Source organism: Anastrepha obliqua, chromosome 3 (genome assembly GCF_027943255.1).
Source record: "Anastrepha obliqua isolate idAnaObli1 chromosome 3, idAnaObli1_1.0, whole genome shotgun sequence".
Taxonomy (NCBI): domain Eukaryota; kingdom Metazoa; phylum Arthropoda; class Insecta; order Diptera; family Tephritidae; genus Anastrepha; species Anastrepha obliqua.
Genome location: NC_072894.1, coordinates 49,252,751 through 49,269,728, shown reverse-complemented (window position 1 = coordinate 49,269,728; position 16,978 = coordinate 49,252,751). Strand labels below are relative to the sequence as shown.

General features: G+C 37.2%; 3 protein-coding genes across 3 annotated transcripts; 2 read left to right on the top strand and 1 right to left on the bottom strand.

Annotated features, from left to right (window-relative positions):
* Positions 1–56: 56 nt before the first annotated feature.
* On the top strand, positions 57–1,203 carry LOC129240623 (methyltransferase-like protein 22). The gene has a single exon (XM_054876541.1). It carries the CDS (start codon positions 223–225, stop codon positions 1,081–1,083), a length of 861 nt encoding a protein of 286 aa, XP_054732516.1. The 5' UTR covers positions 57–222; the 3' UTR covers positions 1,084–1,203.
* On the bottom strand, positions 1,120–13,141 carry LOC129240622 (all trans-polyprenyl-diphosphate synthase PDSS2-like). The gene is made up of 5 exons (XM_054876540.1): positions 12,820–13,141; positions 2,441–3,300; positions 2,191–2,380; positions 1,585–2,131; positions 1,120–1,528 (listed from the first exon to the last, which is right to left on the bottom strand). The coding sequence occupies exons 2-5, from the start codon at positions 2,758–2,760 to the stop codon at positions 1,257–1,259; spliced, it is 1,329 nt and encodes a 442-aa protein (XP_054732515.1). The 5' UTR covers positions 2,761–3,300; positions 12,820–13,141; the 3' UTR covers positions 1,120–1,256.
* On the top strand, positions 9,068–11,303 carry LOC129240620 (probable asparagine synthetase [glutamine-hydrolyzing]). Its single transcript, XM_054876539.1, has one exon. It carries the CDS (start codon positions 9,322–9,324, stop codon positions 10,993–10,995), a length of 1,674 nt encoding a protein of 557 aa, XP_054732514.1. The 5' UTR covers positions 9,068–9,321; the 3' UTR covers positions 10,996–11,303.
* Positions 13,142–16,978: the final 3,837 nt, after the last annotated feature.

The window sequence follows — 16,978 nt, the reverse complement described above, 5'->3', positions numbered from 1 at the left end:
AAATCGATTAAGTCGATATACTTTGCACATTTCCAAAACTATGCGAACAACTCTGATTGATTGCCAAGTTCAGAGTTATTTATAACGAAACACAGCAAATCAGTACCGGGGCATTAAATATAATGTGCAAAATCAAAAAATATACTTTTTTGTCATTTAATAAGGGCTTGCGGTAGTGAAAGCACAGATTATTATATAAGGTAGTTAGTGGTACGAAGAAGAATGTACAAAGTGACCAGTGAAATCTATGAGGAGACCAACTACAACCCAGTCAAGGCTGACAACGGTAGAGTATTGTCCAAATTCCAATTTAAATATCCGCCAGAAGATGATGATACAACGGCTTATAATGGAGTCATTGCCGACGAGGATGGTGACTTAGTTGTGCGACGAAAATCAGTTTCTGGTCCAGGAGGGTTGATTAAGATTGAACATTCTGAAGCTACCGAATTGCGTTTGGTAGGGCTGCAAGTTTGGCGTGGTGCATTGCTATTAGCTGATTATATTTTTCATAAAAGAAATGAATTTCGTGACAAGGTTGTGCTTGAACTGGGTGCAGGTGTTGGTTTAACAAGTATTGCTGCAGCGATCTATGCGAAAAAGGTGGTATGCACAGATGTGAATGTTGGCGGTATTTTAGACTTAATACGCGAAAACATAAAACACAATTCAGTACTGCTTCACAAACCTAATAACATAGATGTCTTGGAATTTGATTTTCTAAAGCCTGTCCAAGAATATTCTCCTGCACTTTTGGAGGCTATTGACAATTGTGATGTGGTGGTTGCAGCTGATGTTATTTATGATGATAACCTAACCGATGCATTTATACGTGTTTTAGATGTTTTGTTTGAGCGCGGAAAACTATCAGGAAAAGATAAAACAGCTTATATAGCATTAGAAAAGCGATATGTTTTTACACTGTCGGAGATGGACACGGTGGCGCCAATGTTCGAATATTTCTTGAAGCAGACACTGAATAAACCGTGGTTGTTTGAATATATTGAAACCGATTTTCCACAATATTTCGATTATGATCGTCGCAGACATCTCGTACTGATAAAAGTAGTGCATATAAAATGAACAAAGAAAATAGAAAATTAAGTATATATTTGCTTAACATAGAGTAAAAAACAACAATTGTAATGAGCCAATAACCGAAGAGGTTAAATAAATATTATATAAGATAGTACAAAAACTAAATATCCGACTTTATTTGTTATCGGTCAAATTGTTTTGTGCATTTTTATCTCTAATTACAAGTCCTGCATTGCTAAAATAATGTTTTCCAAAGCTGTGCGTGCATCAGTAGGAGGGAATTTTTTTAACACTTCCATTGCTGCCGTCGTATGTTTGCGCTGTAAAGCTTTGGTCTTTTCCAGACCCGGTCCAGCTAGAATTGATTTGTGTATCTTGGCGTAGTCGATATTTTCTACTGATACTCGCCCTTTTTCAATTTCCTCATACAGTGAAGGGTCGTATTCAAGATGAAATAGAACTGGCGCGCTTACCAGACTAAATGTGGTATCTGAAAATGATATAAGTCATAAAATGTATGTATTAGATGGAACAAAAATGTATTACCCATCGGTAGTGTACTACTCTGAAAGGGCTCGGCATCTAAACATGCCTGCCATGCCAACGACAAATGCTTGCCAAAAAGATATGCTTGTCGTTGCATATCTTCGCTTTGTCCGGCCAATTTTAGAGCACCCTGACATGCTTTACCAAGCAGACTGCCTGCGTTTAATATATTTCGACATTCCCATTCTTTTTCTGGAATGCCCATAACTTTAGAGATATTCATAGGTATCATAACATCATTCACGTCGAAATCTATGCTTTCTGTTGTTGCTGTGCCATTCGCTTTAGGTGTTTCAGTTCCAGGTTTTTTTGGTAATGGATTATTTTGTTCGTCACGCTCTCCAATGAATTGCGACTCCGAAAAATCACGAACTGCGGAGGAAATTAACTCCACCACTTCTTGATTGCGTAGGTTAGCTAATTCAGCGCTTGAGTGACCAAGTAGATAGTCCCCAGTGAGTAAACCGATTTTGTTACCAAATGCCATGTCTTCATAAGAGGCGGTATCCTTCCCCGCCTCTGATGATGGTTGCAAATTTACCAAGCTCTGTAATTACATATATGTAATAATAAATTATATGCAATAATATCAAATCATCATCTCACATTGTGCACTAAATGGGAGATTCGAATCATTTCTGTGACTTCAGCCAAAGCGCGTTGGGAATGCAGCACTCCGGCGCTTTTATCTTGCTCCATATCTGGTACTGAAGGTGCATGACCAGCGGCCTTTGATATCAAAAGCACAATTAGGCCCCAGGCTTGCATTGTGTTTTTACCATTATAAAGTAAATGCCTGGAAGTATACAAAAAATAATAAGATTAAACCAATATAATATGGTTTGAGCATAATTACTTTGCCGTCTTAAGTAGAGGATGATTGCTACCCACTAGTTTCCGCAGATGTAAAGCTACATTCGCGATTTCATCACTCAAAAGCCATCGTAAACTGAGGAATGAGGTGGGGTAGCCTACAATACGTTCTGCCTCGCTGACAGCACGATTCCAGTCATGTTTCGGAGGCGTTGGCTTCGCTGCTGACGTTGACGTTAATGCACGTAAATTGGGTTGCGTAAAAGTTAAAGTGAAAGCAGGTGCCAAAGAGCGCAAGCGAAACTGATATTTGCCTCTGCCAACCTGTAGGAGGCCTGTTTGGATAGATATACGTTTCCACATTTTGCACTATATATATTTTTTTCGCCAAAAGTTAAGGATTAACTCAAGAAGTTATACTTTGGCATAAGCTCTTTGTGCCAGTTTACTTTAAATTTTCTTCAACGACTATGCGTCAACTTCACTTGCTGCGAAGTGAAACTCAAGTCGTCGTTGCTGTTAGTTAGAAAGACAGCACACGCAATCAATCTGTTGCCTTTTTGTTGAGAAATTCGGTTTGTTTACTTGATGCTTTGCCTTGTGAGTCTATACGCGAATTAGTATCATACACCTTTTACACATTCTTTACAACCGAAACCGGTTTGTTGAAATTTATAGCGCTTTTTTAAACAAAAAACAAAACAAACAAATCAGCTGATTGATAGGTTGCCGTTCTGTTGGATTTATTAATCTAAATTTTTTACGAGATTTCGGAGAAATTTCATATATTTATCAACACCAACTTGGGCTGTTCACAGTTTGTTATAGAATGTTGCAAGACACATCAACAAGGAGTAGTGGTAGAGCAAATACAATATATTGCGGCACGGTTTAGTGAATTACCTAAGGATTCAAACAATTTTTAATTTTGACTACTAGCAAGATAAATTAAAAGTTCAATAGATTAAAATCGGTTTTAAAGATTTATTTACTTATAAATTTCGAAAATAAACATACATAAATTAATTTAATTCTGCCTTAAAGCAGTCTATTTATCAATAATTTTTTATGTTCACTTTCATTTAACGCATTTTTGCTACTGGTTATTACCGTAATTTTCTAGTCCATGACACGGATGACAAAATGGGTCAAAAATACTTAGTATATATATGTTCTGTATATTCTATAATCCAAAAAACGTAGCGTAATTCTTTTAAGCCATTAAAAAGTTTTTAACACAAAGCAACATTTAAATGTGACTATGGTTCTCCCAACGGTTCGAGACACATGTGGTATAATCTTGTTATTTTCTTTTGCTTTTGTAACTTAAGAATGTAATGAAAGAATAAATGAATAAAATATGTCTTCAATTATAAATTTATATTGTGTTTTTAATCAATTTAAAAATATTTGTAAGGTGCACGCAGACTTTAGATGTAGACTGGTCTAACTCTTACGCGCTGTCTCGACATGTAGACGCTGATCGCATGCAAATAATCTCAGTCGATATAATATGAGTGGAGACCGCTCATTGCAGGTCTCATGCGATAAATCGCGGGGTTTATGGCATGAAGTTTATCGTATGCAATGAACGCCCGCTTTGTGGTGTCAACATTATAAAATCAGAAGAGAAATTTAGAAATGAAGTATTTCTTCTAACCCCATTAGCTTATTTAATATTTTTAGCGCACAAAGGTAGAAAATATATGGATTTACTGACATTTTTTAAATTTTCCTTTTTTTTGCCCGAAAGTACAAGTAATTCTTTGTACGGAATCTTGTTTTGAATGAAAAGTTGTGAGATAAAATTTAAACATAAAAAATACATCGGCGATAATTGCTCCGCATGAAACTGACAGCTCGCATGCGATAGTTCATTGCAAGGCTAATTTGGCATTTACACAGGACAGTTTTACAAAAACAATAGCAGAGCATTCACAAGCACAAAGCAACAACTCCTGCTTCCACATAAATTATTTTCACTTGCCGAGCAACGGAATTCTCTAGCGAGCAAAGAAAGGGTGAATCGAAAGCAGCAACTGCATCATAATTAACATACAAGAATATCAAGTACAGGGCAAATTCGTAAAAGCTGTACCTCCTCACAAAAGTCGGAACACGTCGCAACTAACTACATCCTTATGTATATATGTATGTATGTGGATAAACATACCTATAAATCAAGCTGAAAAGCTGATAATACTACAGCATAAATCAGCCGGTTACTGCAAAATAATCGCTTCGCAAATAGAGGCATAACCTGGCTTATGTGAGCTGACCTCCGCCAATACATCCGAAAAAAAACCAAAAAAAAGCGTGCAGCGTAGTACACATAACAGAAGTGAAACTTTCAAGGCAGGCAAAGAAAGAGGGAGAGACCCGAGAGAGAATGAGAGAGAGAGAAAAAGAAAGAATATATATCTAAATAAATTCACAACATTTGCAGAGAATACAAATAGACAAAATTAAAAAAAAAACGGAGAAGGGTCGACCGGTGTAGGTAAACGTCGGACACAAACCATGGCAAGAACGCGCACTACTCCGAGCGTTTATCACCCGCACAAACGCAGCGATTCCAGGACCGCAGCAACGGCATTAATTACCACAAGTCAATACTAATAAATGCGACGCCGGAATGGAAGCACTTTATAGTATGCACAAGCACGAGCCAGGAAATGGAAATAAGCGTCAAAAAGTAGGCACCAAAATAAACGCCAAAAAATTGGGACCAAAAAACTCTCCAAACAGTAGGCACCAAGGAAATTTAACGCCAATAAGTAGGCACCAAAAATATAATTCCTTCAAGTTTGCACCAACAAGCAAGCGCCAAAAAGTAGGCAGTGTAACTTTTCACTATAAATTAGCAACCACAAGGAAAAATAGCTTAAAGTGTATCTAAGATATAGGTATATAAGGTATAGCTCTCTCTCCTTTTCCTCTGCGTTATAATCTTTTTTCTCTCCCGCTGAACGAAAATGCTCAAAACGTTGTATGATTTTGAAATTTTACTCTCCATTCTCGCTCGGCCATCAACGCCTAAGAAGTTTCACTTCAAAAAGAACCTATTTTTAGAATAAAAAAGCTAAAATATTTCAGGTTTGGCTGTTGGCTAAGATTACGTAAAGAAAATTAAAAATATTCATTTATGAAATAATTTCAGTGAATTTTTTATTACACTTAGCCTTTGAACTAGACAAAAAAGGCGATCGTAGACATTGTTTTTAACACTTTTTCGCTTGTCTCATGAGAGTTGTAGAGTAAAGCGTGCGAATAGACCTCCAGAAAATGGTGCTACTTATTTGGGTTTTTTTGACTGGAATGGCTCTGGGGCTCTAACATCTTGAGAACTCTCAAACTATTTTTTAGTCCTTTGGTTTCTTAACAGGAAATTGGATTGTCAAAAAACAAATTAAAGGAAGTTGTAACATAAATGCAGAAATTGTCCTGAATTGTCCAGATTACTGTACATGTGCATGGCGTATCGGCTATTTAAAACTTGCAAAATGAGCAGTCGAGCCTTGGCAGACCTTAGCGGAGCTCCTCTGGCGGCATAAAGGCTTTGGTTTCGCAGCCTAACTATTTTAAGATAGCAAGCGCTCTGTGTAGATTATATGTAATTAAATACTTCAGAATGCAGACAAGTGGTTAATAATAAGTACACAGCTTATAAGCTATTGATAGCGGTAATTTGTGTGCAGTATGTACATATGTACGTATGTATATATACATATATGCCACCAGTGTAGCCGCAGTTTTTTTTTTGACTAGCATTCGTTGGGGCCCGGGTTCGAAACACAAAATTACATAAAATGTTTTTGTTTTGTTTTAATAACGGTTCCTCCTCGGCGGTAATGGCAAACCTTCGAGTGGAAAAAGCTTATTATAAAAACCATCTGCGCTGCCGTTCGGAGGCGGCGTAACACTGTAGTTTTCTTCATATGTGGAACAACTTCATCATGCACATTACAAACTGGACGAGGAACTCAGCTAAACACCCAAAAAATGATGTACGCGCCATTTATATATGTATGGGTTTACAAATTCATATGCATGTACGAATGCATGTACATATGTGGGAATGCCAAAAAGTAGAGTACTTAAAGGCTTTGCGTTTTTCGATTTATAGACAAAGTATTAAAAGTAAGTATTGCGTTGAAAAAATATTTATGTGGTTTAATTGTATGGGATTTATCAGTGTTTATTTGTGACTGTTTATACCAGCGATATCTCTCGAGCAAAAAATAAGCTATCTCAACAAAACTTGATAATATGTGGCACATAATCGGCTAATAACCCCACCTATCTACCATATAATTGGTAACAGATTTTTATTACAGAAATTGCTGAAAATTGGTTAAAGCGTACAAAAGTTTATGCGAATAGGTAAAGTTTTTAATTACCATTTACCAGGATGAAACTAAAAACGTTTCTTCTTTTTATAATTTAAACAATTCACAACTTCCGACCAGTTTCGTTCAATCATTATTTGGATTTTCCAGATTTTCGTTAACGAGTTACATATACAGTGATTGGCAATTAATCCAGAAAAAATAATCTCCCCGTTCACATATAGTATGCCAGATTAGCAGATTGACAGTCAGCAGTCAATACTGTTTTGAGAAGTTTTTCTTCATACAAATTTGTTTGGTAGAATTCTCTAGAGTTTTTGGTTTATTAACTAAACAAACACACCACCATTTATCTAGGCAAAGACATTTTCAAAGGCGCCGCATAGACATTTTCTTCACCTAGCTTTTATTTCAAAACTATATTTTAAGGTATAAATAATTGTATATCATTCGGAAGGTAGATTGGTGCTTGAGAAAAGAAATGTAATCAAATTTCAAACTAGTTTAATATAAAGCGAAAAAATTCATTCAAAAATAACACCAATACAAATGGGAGAACGAGTACAAAGGCTTCCGAAATGGAAGCTTTGTTATTGATACTGCATTCAAGAAATACAAGAATGAAGCTAAAGGTGAATATTATATGTAGATGAAGAAAAGGATAAATGCAAAGATGAAGGTAAATTTTAATACTTGATATAAGAACAAAGATGAAAGTGAATATGTACATAAGGACAACAACAAAAGTAAAGATAATACTAGTTGAATTATGATGTTGAATAAACATAACATAAAAACAATGTGCTTAATCAGGACATGAAACCCGAAAAGCTCGTATTGTCCACTTTTGAACACAAGCCACCGACTTCATTGGCGGAAACCAGTATAGAATAATCGTCAACGTATGAGATTAAAGAGGAAGCTTCGAAACACAGAAGTGGAAATTAAGCGGACTACTTTATTCTCATGAAAGTTATGGAAAATGCGGCAGGTGGATTTTTCTTCTTGCATGCATATGGTAGAACTGGAAAAAGCTTTTTTTAATCCATTAATTTTTGCTTCGAACCGCACTCTCAAAATGACATTGCACATGCACTTCCTTCATTCATTGCATCATCATTGCGCTGTTATTGGAAAGCGGTGAAACTGTTTGTTTACTTTGTAATTTTTTTTTTTTATATATAGTATGTTCTAAAAATTTTTTCATTTTCAGGTGATTTTTTTTTATCTCTTCTCATGGTCATGTGACTATCTTTCATCGCGCGGCATGCCTTAAAAGGTGAGACGGTTAGGTTAGGTTGAAGCGGTTGTCCATTGTAGGACACACTCATGCTAATGAGTGGGCGATGCCGCGTGGGGAACTAGCCTGTATCCCTCCTGAAACCAATGTGTACTTTTCAAAAATTTCATAAGATTGTTAATTTCAACAGAGCCGAGATCTTCTAATTCGTTGAAGAAATGTCCGCCCAAAATGGCGAGCCTACTTTATTTACTTCTTCTGGATTAAGTCTGACACAATGAAAAACTTGGTGTGTATAAGAATTAACCGACTTTCAATACCAATCTTCCTTGGACCAGAAGTAATATAATAATGTTTACTTGAGTATTATACGCGCGGACGGACAGACATGGCCGAATCGACATACAACCATTGCCTTAACAAAATTATAATATCGTTAGGCACAAGTGCGCGCGGGTAGATAAATATATTGTGCTATTCTCTATGTACGTGTTGTATATCATAGTATATTCTTAGATTTAAAATATCTATCTGTAGGTAAAAAAATAGTCCCTTTTATTCTCGTATATTATGTAAGTAAATATTCTGTTCAAAATATGAATAAAAAATCAATAGAGTTTTAAATGTAGAACATTTTTTTTTAATAAATATGTGGTTCACTGTTATGTACATGTGTACATTGCTCTGTGTTCTCGCACGCCTCTCACTGATCAACTTATGAGTATACGCACACATCTACATATGTTACCTCTTTCTTTGCTTAAGGCACAGATGTTCACGTGTTGCGAGCACCTAGAGCGTGCGATAGCCAGCACACGAATCGAATAATTTTGCCTACTTGAGTAAATAAACATTTTTAATATTTATAGCAGCATGTATATATATGTGTTTATATATATAAACAAAGGCAAGTGAAATCTATATCAGCTAATGTTGTCTTTGAACTTGCCCTAATCACTAACGCAAACTAGACAGTATTGTCGTGTGCTGATGAGAAATTAATTTTTCTTCCCAACCAAAAAACGTATAAAAGGGTGGAAATAAATGAGCACCTAAACAGTTTTTATATTATAAAGTGCTGAGTGCGAAAATTGCATGACGCAATAAGAGTAAATGGTTAATCACTTTGAAGCACTCTCACTTGCTGGCAAGCAGTATGATAAGCGTGTTTATAAAAGGCAACGCAAACGTTGGCGGCTTTTCAATTGTATTTCAGACATATCGCCAAGCACATATGGAATTTTTTAAGCAAATATAATATATTAAATTAAAGAAATTCTGCAATAGTTTGTATGAAAGCAAAGTTAATTAAAAATAAAAGATTTGTTAAGTATAATGTGTGGCATATTTGCGATATTTTCAAGAGATGGCCAACCCTTGGCGCCAAAAGTTTACCACGGCAGCATGCATACTGCGCGCGAAATAGCCTACCGACAAAGTGGCAAGCAACGACACCGCGGTCCGGATGACACAGGTGTCAAGGTGCTTCCCGAGGACGGCGTAGTATTGATACATGAACGTCTAGCGGTTATATGCGTACACACTGGTCATCAACCATTAGTTTCGGAAAGCGGCAATACACTGGTGGTGGCGAATGGTGAAATTTACAACTACCTTGAACAATCAGCGGAAATAGCAAAGAAGCGTGGACATTACAAGCCCAAAAGTGATTGCAATGTGATTGGTGAATTGTATGAGATCTACGGCGAGCATCTGTTGGAGTACATCACTGGTATGTTTGCTTTTGTGCTCTACGATAAACGCACGAAAAATATACTCATCGCGCGTGATCCTTTCGGCATAATACCGTTGTATATTGGTGAGGATGTGGATGGTAATATATGGGTTGCTTCAGAGATGAAATGCCTTGTAGAGTTTTGCCCGAAACTGGAACTGTTTACACCAGGTGAACTGCGTGTAGGCCCAGCAAATAACCTCCAGCGTAAGAAATATTTCAAGGAGTCATGGATCGAACATATACCCACACAAGAGGTGGACTTGTCAATACTGCGCTCTAAATTCGAGTCGGCTGTGCGCTCACATTTGCAGTGCGATGTGCCGTTTGGGGCGCTGCTTTCAGGCGGGGTCGATTCCAGCCTAGTAGCTTCGATTGCAACAAAACTACGCCGTGAAAGTGATCCAAACTATCGGTTAAAAACTTTTTCGGTAGGTCTGTGCAATGCGCCTGATTTTAAGGCGGCGAAGTTGGTTGCTGACTATATTGGCAGTGATCATACTGAAATAGTTTTCGAAATAGAAGATGCTTTAGACGGCATACGTGATATCATCTACCACTTGGAGACATATGATGTGACAACCGTGCGCTGTAGTTTACCAATGCTGATACTGGCGCGTTATATCAAAAGTACTGGCATTAAAATGATACTATCTGGAGAAGGGGCTGACGAAATATTCGGCGGATATTTATATTTCTTTAAGGCGCCAAATACTGAAGAATTCCACAAAGAGCTGGTGAAGCGTGTCGAACAAATCAACGTGTCCGACTGCCTGCGTGCCAATAAAGTGACGATGGCCAAAGGCTTGGAACTGCGTGTGCCCTTCCTCGACACATCCTTTGTAAACTATGTGATGTCAATACGCCCGGATAATAAAATACCAGGCGATCTCAACTGTTTGGGTAATCAGACAAAGTATCGCATTGAGAAACATATTCTACGTGCTACGTTCGCCAACAATTACCTGCCGAACGAAGTGCTGTGGCGACAAAAGGAGCAATTTTCCGACGGTGTGGGCTATGAATGGATTGACAGCATACGCCGTGTGGCGACCTCACACATTACTGATGAGCAATTCGCGACAGCCGCCGAACGTTTCCCCATTAACACACCGACCACGAAAGAAGCTTTCTATTACCGTACAATTTTCGAGGAGCAATTCCCTGGCGAAGCAGCAGCGCAAACCGTGAAGCGTTGGGTGCCACGTTTGGATTGGGGTTGCCCCGAAGATCCATCTGGGCGCGCACAAGCTGTTCACCAAGTACACCACTGAGGTGCAGGAGCAAAGAGTGAAGACTGAACGCTAACAAGCGTTATCTACAGACGTCGTGGCGGCTGCAATTCCTATTGTTTTGTTTTTACAATATTTTGTTTTTACTTGCAGTACAATAGAAGTAATTTTAAATATATGCATATATAATATACATACATACATACATACATACATATGTTTGGTGTGCATATTACCGTCGTGAATATGCCGCTTTTATAAATATTGTAAACTTGCAGACACCCGGCTTTTTTGTATATAAATTTAGTATTGATTATAGTTTTGCCTATAAATAAATTGCTATAAATTCATGTGTGGCATTATTTCTCTTGTATAGAATTAAATAAGAGTAATTTTAGAAGCATCACAGGAATTCTAGCAGGCCATTGTAATTGGGTTATCATTGTACTAACCTGAGAATATACTGCAATACAACTTGCAGGTTCTGTAGGGACAAAGATGAAACCACTAAACATGTGCGGGCATCGTCGCCAGCACTGATACATAAACGGCTCAAATACCTGGTTAAAAATTGCTTACCATCTGCGGTTCGGAGACAGAATAAAACTGTAAAACTGAAAAGCAGCATAAAAATTCGTTAAAAGCGAGAAATTCGTCAAATGTTTGATAGCTAAACTGGTTATATCCGCTGGTGTAGCAAAAAAGCAAGGGCTAAGGTGTCTGAATCACAGCCCGGCGAGAGTAGGACAGCCGAGGAGAGACAGACAGCTACTGCAGAAAGGACTCACATAATACACAGTCTCACCGCATGGATAACTAATGGGCAATGTCCAGAAAAGGCACTCTGAAAACTCGAGAGCCGGGGCTTTTTTAAGCTTAGAAGGAGTCATCGAGCGCCCTCGTTCTACCCGTGGCCAGGACGATCTCGCGATTTTGCACATTTATGCCCTAACGCAGCGCCCGAGTTCACATGAAGCCTACATTCCCAGGAGCAGACTAAAGTTTTTTTTTTTAAGCGAACCGCAATTCTTTCTCAGGAACCCTAATGAGCCTAATATCGAAGTATTCGAATGCGGCCGAAAGAGAAATCCGACATTCCTCGACAAATTTTGAGCACACCAACAACGAGTCCAATACCCTAATTGTCGCTGGCTGTCGGAGCAATTGCTTACCGCCCTCACAATAGTTACACAAGTAAGCAACACATCAATTGTGTCTTTGATTACTTGGAATCCTGCAGTGGTCCAGCAGCCTGAATTTGAGCTTAAGGGAGGTTTTTGCAAAGTAATTTACATAAAACCGCTATGTAAACCAAATTATAATGAATAAAATTTAATAATGTTATATAATATAATCGAAGCTACTGGTATAACTGGAAAATATAAAGGAAAAGATGTACGCCTGCCTCGAATTTCTTCGATACCTACGTATTTGTCATTCAAGTCAACCAATTTATTTGTTTACGCTGCTAATAGGAAAACAAAGATCAGGCTCTAAATAAGTTAAAGCATACTTTATTTAAAAGTGTATATTGGTCATAGTCGAGCTTAGAGCCAGCGCTAAAGTTAAAGTGACAAAATGCTACCACTAAAGCTGCTACTAAACCTGGAAATTTAACGAAATTTCAATTTCTGTGTGTATTCGGAGCACTTAAGTTGTGATTATGAAGAAATTTAGAAGTACTTCGATGATAAATGATTCACGATTATTAAGATTGGCAAAAATATATAAGGAACTTATCAAAAGTTCGATTTAGAGGAAAAAGTCTTCAATAACTACCATTGACTAGACTAAGCCACTGGAAAACTATTTCAGTCTTATTTTACATAAATCTTAAAATTATATGCTTTATGCACTTATACTTACATATATGCACATCTGTATACAGTTATATCAATTTGGTTTAATTCTTTTTTTTAATTTGTAACAAAACACGTCTTTGCATTCGCGTCTCATGTTCAATTTGTGTCTCTTCATTAAATAATCGTTGTATTTCAATTTGCATTGTGTAGCCAAGCGCGCCGGGTTAGCTTTTCTTCTATATCTATACACACATCAGAAGGTGTGGCCAATATCAGACCGTTAACCGGCTCTTACCGAATTTGAAAGAAACAGCTGCTTGACTGATGTCACCGGGGTCATGGCCGGTGGATGATACATTACCAAGGTGAATTGACTAACAGTTACTTTATTTCTCGCAATTTCGACAAGTCTGACATCAGGCTCCTTTATAATACAAAACAAACAAAAGGAAGGGAAATTACATGTTTATGCATGGAGTCTGGCGACACAGCGAATTCAGAGGGCGCAACCTTGTATTCTATCATCCTTGATAGATTACCAGGCCTTCATAGGCCATAGTCTTCAGCCTTCATGTTTCAAACTTTGAATAAATATTTTCTTCTATGCTTTCAAAGTTTTGATCAGATGTTTTCTGGGCTTTGAAGTTGATTGAATTAGAATTTAACGTAGTGGCATGTTTCAAGTGACTACGAACACAGTTGATTTTTAACGTTTTTTTGTTCGCTAAGATGTCACGCCTTTTGTTCCGAACATGCTTTATTATGTAAAGACAAAAATTTTGATATTTTTTCTAGGCGCTCTGAATTCATGAATACATTATTTATGTATTGTTCTTAAATTATACCATTTAACTGTTTATGAATAAAAAAATATATGAATAAATTCTAATTTTTTCGGAATGTTTGAAATAAAGAGATTTTTTGTTTTTGGCTATACACAGACCCCTGCTGTTGAATTTCCTGTATTTAGGGCATGCTCATGATTCATTTATAGCCGAAGCAGAATGGCTTAGGGCGTGACTACCAGTCGGTAGGGTACGGGCTCAAAACCCCGAGCATGAAACACCAGATGATAGAAAAAGGGTTTTCTGATAACGGTCGCATCTCGACAAGCAATGGTAAATCTTCGAATGTGTTTCTGCCATGAGGAAGCTCCTTATAAAAAAATCATCTGCTCTTCGGAGGCGTCATAAAACTGTACGTAATTCTATTTAAAAAAAATCATCAAGACGCACACAACAAATAGAAGGGAAGCTGGACCAGACATCCAATAAGGGGTGTAAGCTCAAAAGAAAAGCAGTGGGTTAGTAAAGGGATAAATGAAATTCTGATTCTAATTCACCAATTTTAAGAACCTTGAGATAATTTAATTTTCTATCAAATTATTCTGCTAGAGATTTTTCTTTATGAAAATCTAATTTAAACTTTTTATAGACGAAGTAAATAAACATATAAAGAGTGGAAGTTTGTAGCCCAAACAAAAAATGCATATTATTGTAAATAAAACTGTAAAAATATATTTTCTGTACAATAATGTTTTTCTGTAATGAATACTTCATTATTAGGAGTTTGTTTGTACTTTTTAATACTACTTCTTAATTGACGTGATAACCGCTTAGCGGTTTTGGCCGATTTTTAGAAAGCGCGCCAGTGGGTTTTTCTCGTGCTAACCAGCGCCAGTTGAAAACAAGTGACGGCAACTGATCTTTCCAACACAGAGAAGCCGTTCTTCTCCTCTTTCAGAGTCTGAGCGTTTGCATCAATTCAAACTTACACAACTTTTATTAAGTGGAGCATTAGGCATGATTTTTAATATTAGTGGGATTGAAGTTTTGACTCCAACTTTAAAAAAGATCGCCGTTCGGCAGGTAATGTCAAACTTTCGCAAACTTACTTTAGGACCACTCCACATATTGGAGAAGAAGTGCAGCGAATCTCCTAACAAATATGAAACATTTTGATTTCATGCATATTTATTCATTTTCACCTTCAAAATATTTCCCTACTATTAGAAATATTTGAATATATAATAATACATAGAATACAAAAAAGTAAATATTTCCTCTTTGATCTTAAGATCTTTTATGCCCTCTCTTCACAATACCTCACCCAAACCAAGTACTCTCAGTAAACTCAGTAAGGAGTTGAGATGGGTGAGTGTATGTGTCGTCGGGTTGTATAAGGCCGAGTAATTTACTCTTTTCTTCTATGGCATCGCATTCGAGAAACAAGAGCAGTTGACCGTATCCGGAACCTGTGCAAATGGCTGTGCTGTCAGTATTGGGAATGCTAGTAAGAAGTATATTAGATGTTTAAATCTCTTTTAACTATACTCTCATAGTAAGGACTTAGCGTAGCGTAAACCCACAGGTTTGTGTCAGCTTACGTCTCGTAGCCTTACCTCTTCACTGCCTTAATGGAATGTTGTCCCATGTAACTAGAAGAAGGGCTCAGATTCAATTGCTTTCGAGGCCGCAGTCTCTCTAGCCAATTCATCTACTTTACCATTCCCGTATGTACCTTTAATCCCTGGAACCCACATGAGACGAATGTGATTGCGCGTGTAGCTAGAGCTGTCCGTACTATCAACAGAGTAGTTCTCAATACCCACGCAACCACTTCGTAGATTATCATTGACCTAAATATCATGCAATAGATCCACAACATAATTCTTCGCGAGGCGAGTTTCTGGAACATCCTAGATTATAACAAGAAATTTAACTTCGCTGACCATTTCCATTGCGACCGCATTCGTAATAATTTCGCTCCAATAAGTATTTTCTTCTACTGAAAAGAATGATAGTCATATTGGAGAGGCTTATGCTAAGACCCACCCAAGCACACTATCTCTTCGTTAGCTTCAGTGCTCTTTGCACTATATCGAACAGGGTATCCTCAAATATATCTTTCCGAAGAAAAATCTGAATTTCAGAAGCGCTGAGCGTTCCCTTGACTTTTGGTTTGGTCTCATGAAAATTGCAATCAAAGGCGAGACAGTAAACATGCTGTTGAATCTTTTGACACTTCTAAATCTATCCCAGTCAGTGTTTCTGGGGGTGCTTCTATTGTTTTTTTGGGTCTGCTCCTAGTTTGTTTAATTTAAAAGCCAAAAATCTTAAAATAACTATTACTAATCCATTCACTGGCCGCCGTAGCCGAGTGGGTTGGTGCGTGACTGCCATTCGGAATTCAGAGAGAACTTATGTTCGAATCTCGGAGGAAGATCAAAATAAAGAAAATGTTTTTTCTAATAGCGGTCGCCCCTCGGCAGGCAATGGAAAACCTCCGAGTGTATTTCTGCCATGAAAAAGCTCCTCATAAAAAATATCGGGACGCACACTACAAATAGGAGGTGGAGCTCGGCTAAACACCCAAAATGGGTGTATGCGCCTATTATATATTTATATATATATAATCCATTCACTGAATATTTACAAACAAGTAATTTTTGTTCCTTTTGTTTATTTGTTTTGTGTTATTCCACCTGATGACGTCGGTCGGTTGTCAAAATCGCAAAAAATAAAATAGCGATTTTTGTAAGGCACCACCTTTAAGGTAGTGTTCCAATGCAGACAAGCTTGCAAGAGACGAGAAACAATTCAAGAATGATATATATATTTATGTTTTCCAATGTCATTTATTAAAATTTCTTCAAACATTTTTAAAACCCACATATAAATTAACAATCTCTTTAATTTTCCTAAAATTCACAAATGAATCTATAATAAATTAAAGACAGGGGTGTTCAATTCCTAATTCGAAAACAAGGCGAATTGAGTACCTATGGTGATTGCATTAAAAAACAGTTACTCTATTTTTCGCGATTTTGACTTGTCTGACGTCAGCTCAGTTCGCAATACAAAACAAAATTACGTGTTTCTGAAAATTCAGAGATTGGCTTGGTAGTTTTGTGATTTGTGAGATTTAAACTAATCAAACTAATGAAAACGAAGTGCCGTGTGTTAAATTGTGAAAGCAAAAATTAATATAAAGCCTCCAAATTCAGTTTGTTTGCGTTTTTATGCGGAGGACGCCGTGGCAATATAATTTCTGTGTATATGATTTCTTGTGTTTGGTTGTTTCCTCTGCTTTCTTCTGCACAAATAAGGAATTCTCCTTCCTTTAGCTTGTTTTTTCCTGCGCTCTTACGACACAACGAATTCGTAAGGCGTAATCGTGTATTCTATCATTCTTGATGTCAAAAGCGTTGTCAAATAGAACAT

Coding starts and splice junctions, on each gene's coding strand:
- LOC129240620 (XM_054876539.1), top strand. CDS start 9,322: ATGTGTGGCATATTTGCGATATTTTCAAGAGATGGCCAACCCTTGGCG.
- LOC129240623 (XM_054876541.1), top strand. CDS start 223: ATGTACAAAGTGACCAGTGAAATCTATGAGGAGACCAACTACAACCCA.
- LOC129240622 (XM_054876540.1), bottom strand. CDS start 2,760: ATGTGGAAACGTATATCTATCCAAACAGGCCTCCTACAGGTTGGCAGA. Junction 2,132..2,190: donor TCTCCCATTTAGTGCACAAT/GTGAGATGATGA, acceptor ATGTAATTACAG/AGCTTGGTAAATTTGCAACC. Junction 1,529..1,584: donor GAGTAGTACACTACCGATGG/GTAATACATTTT, acceptor TATCATTTTCAG/ATACCACATTTAGTCTGGTA.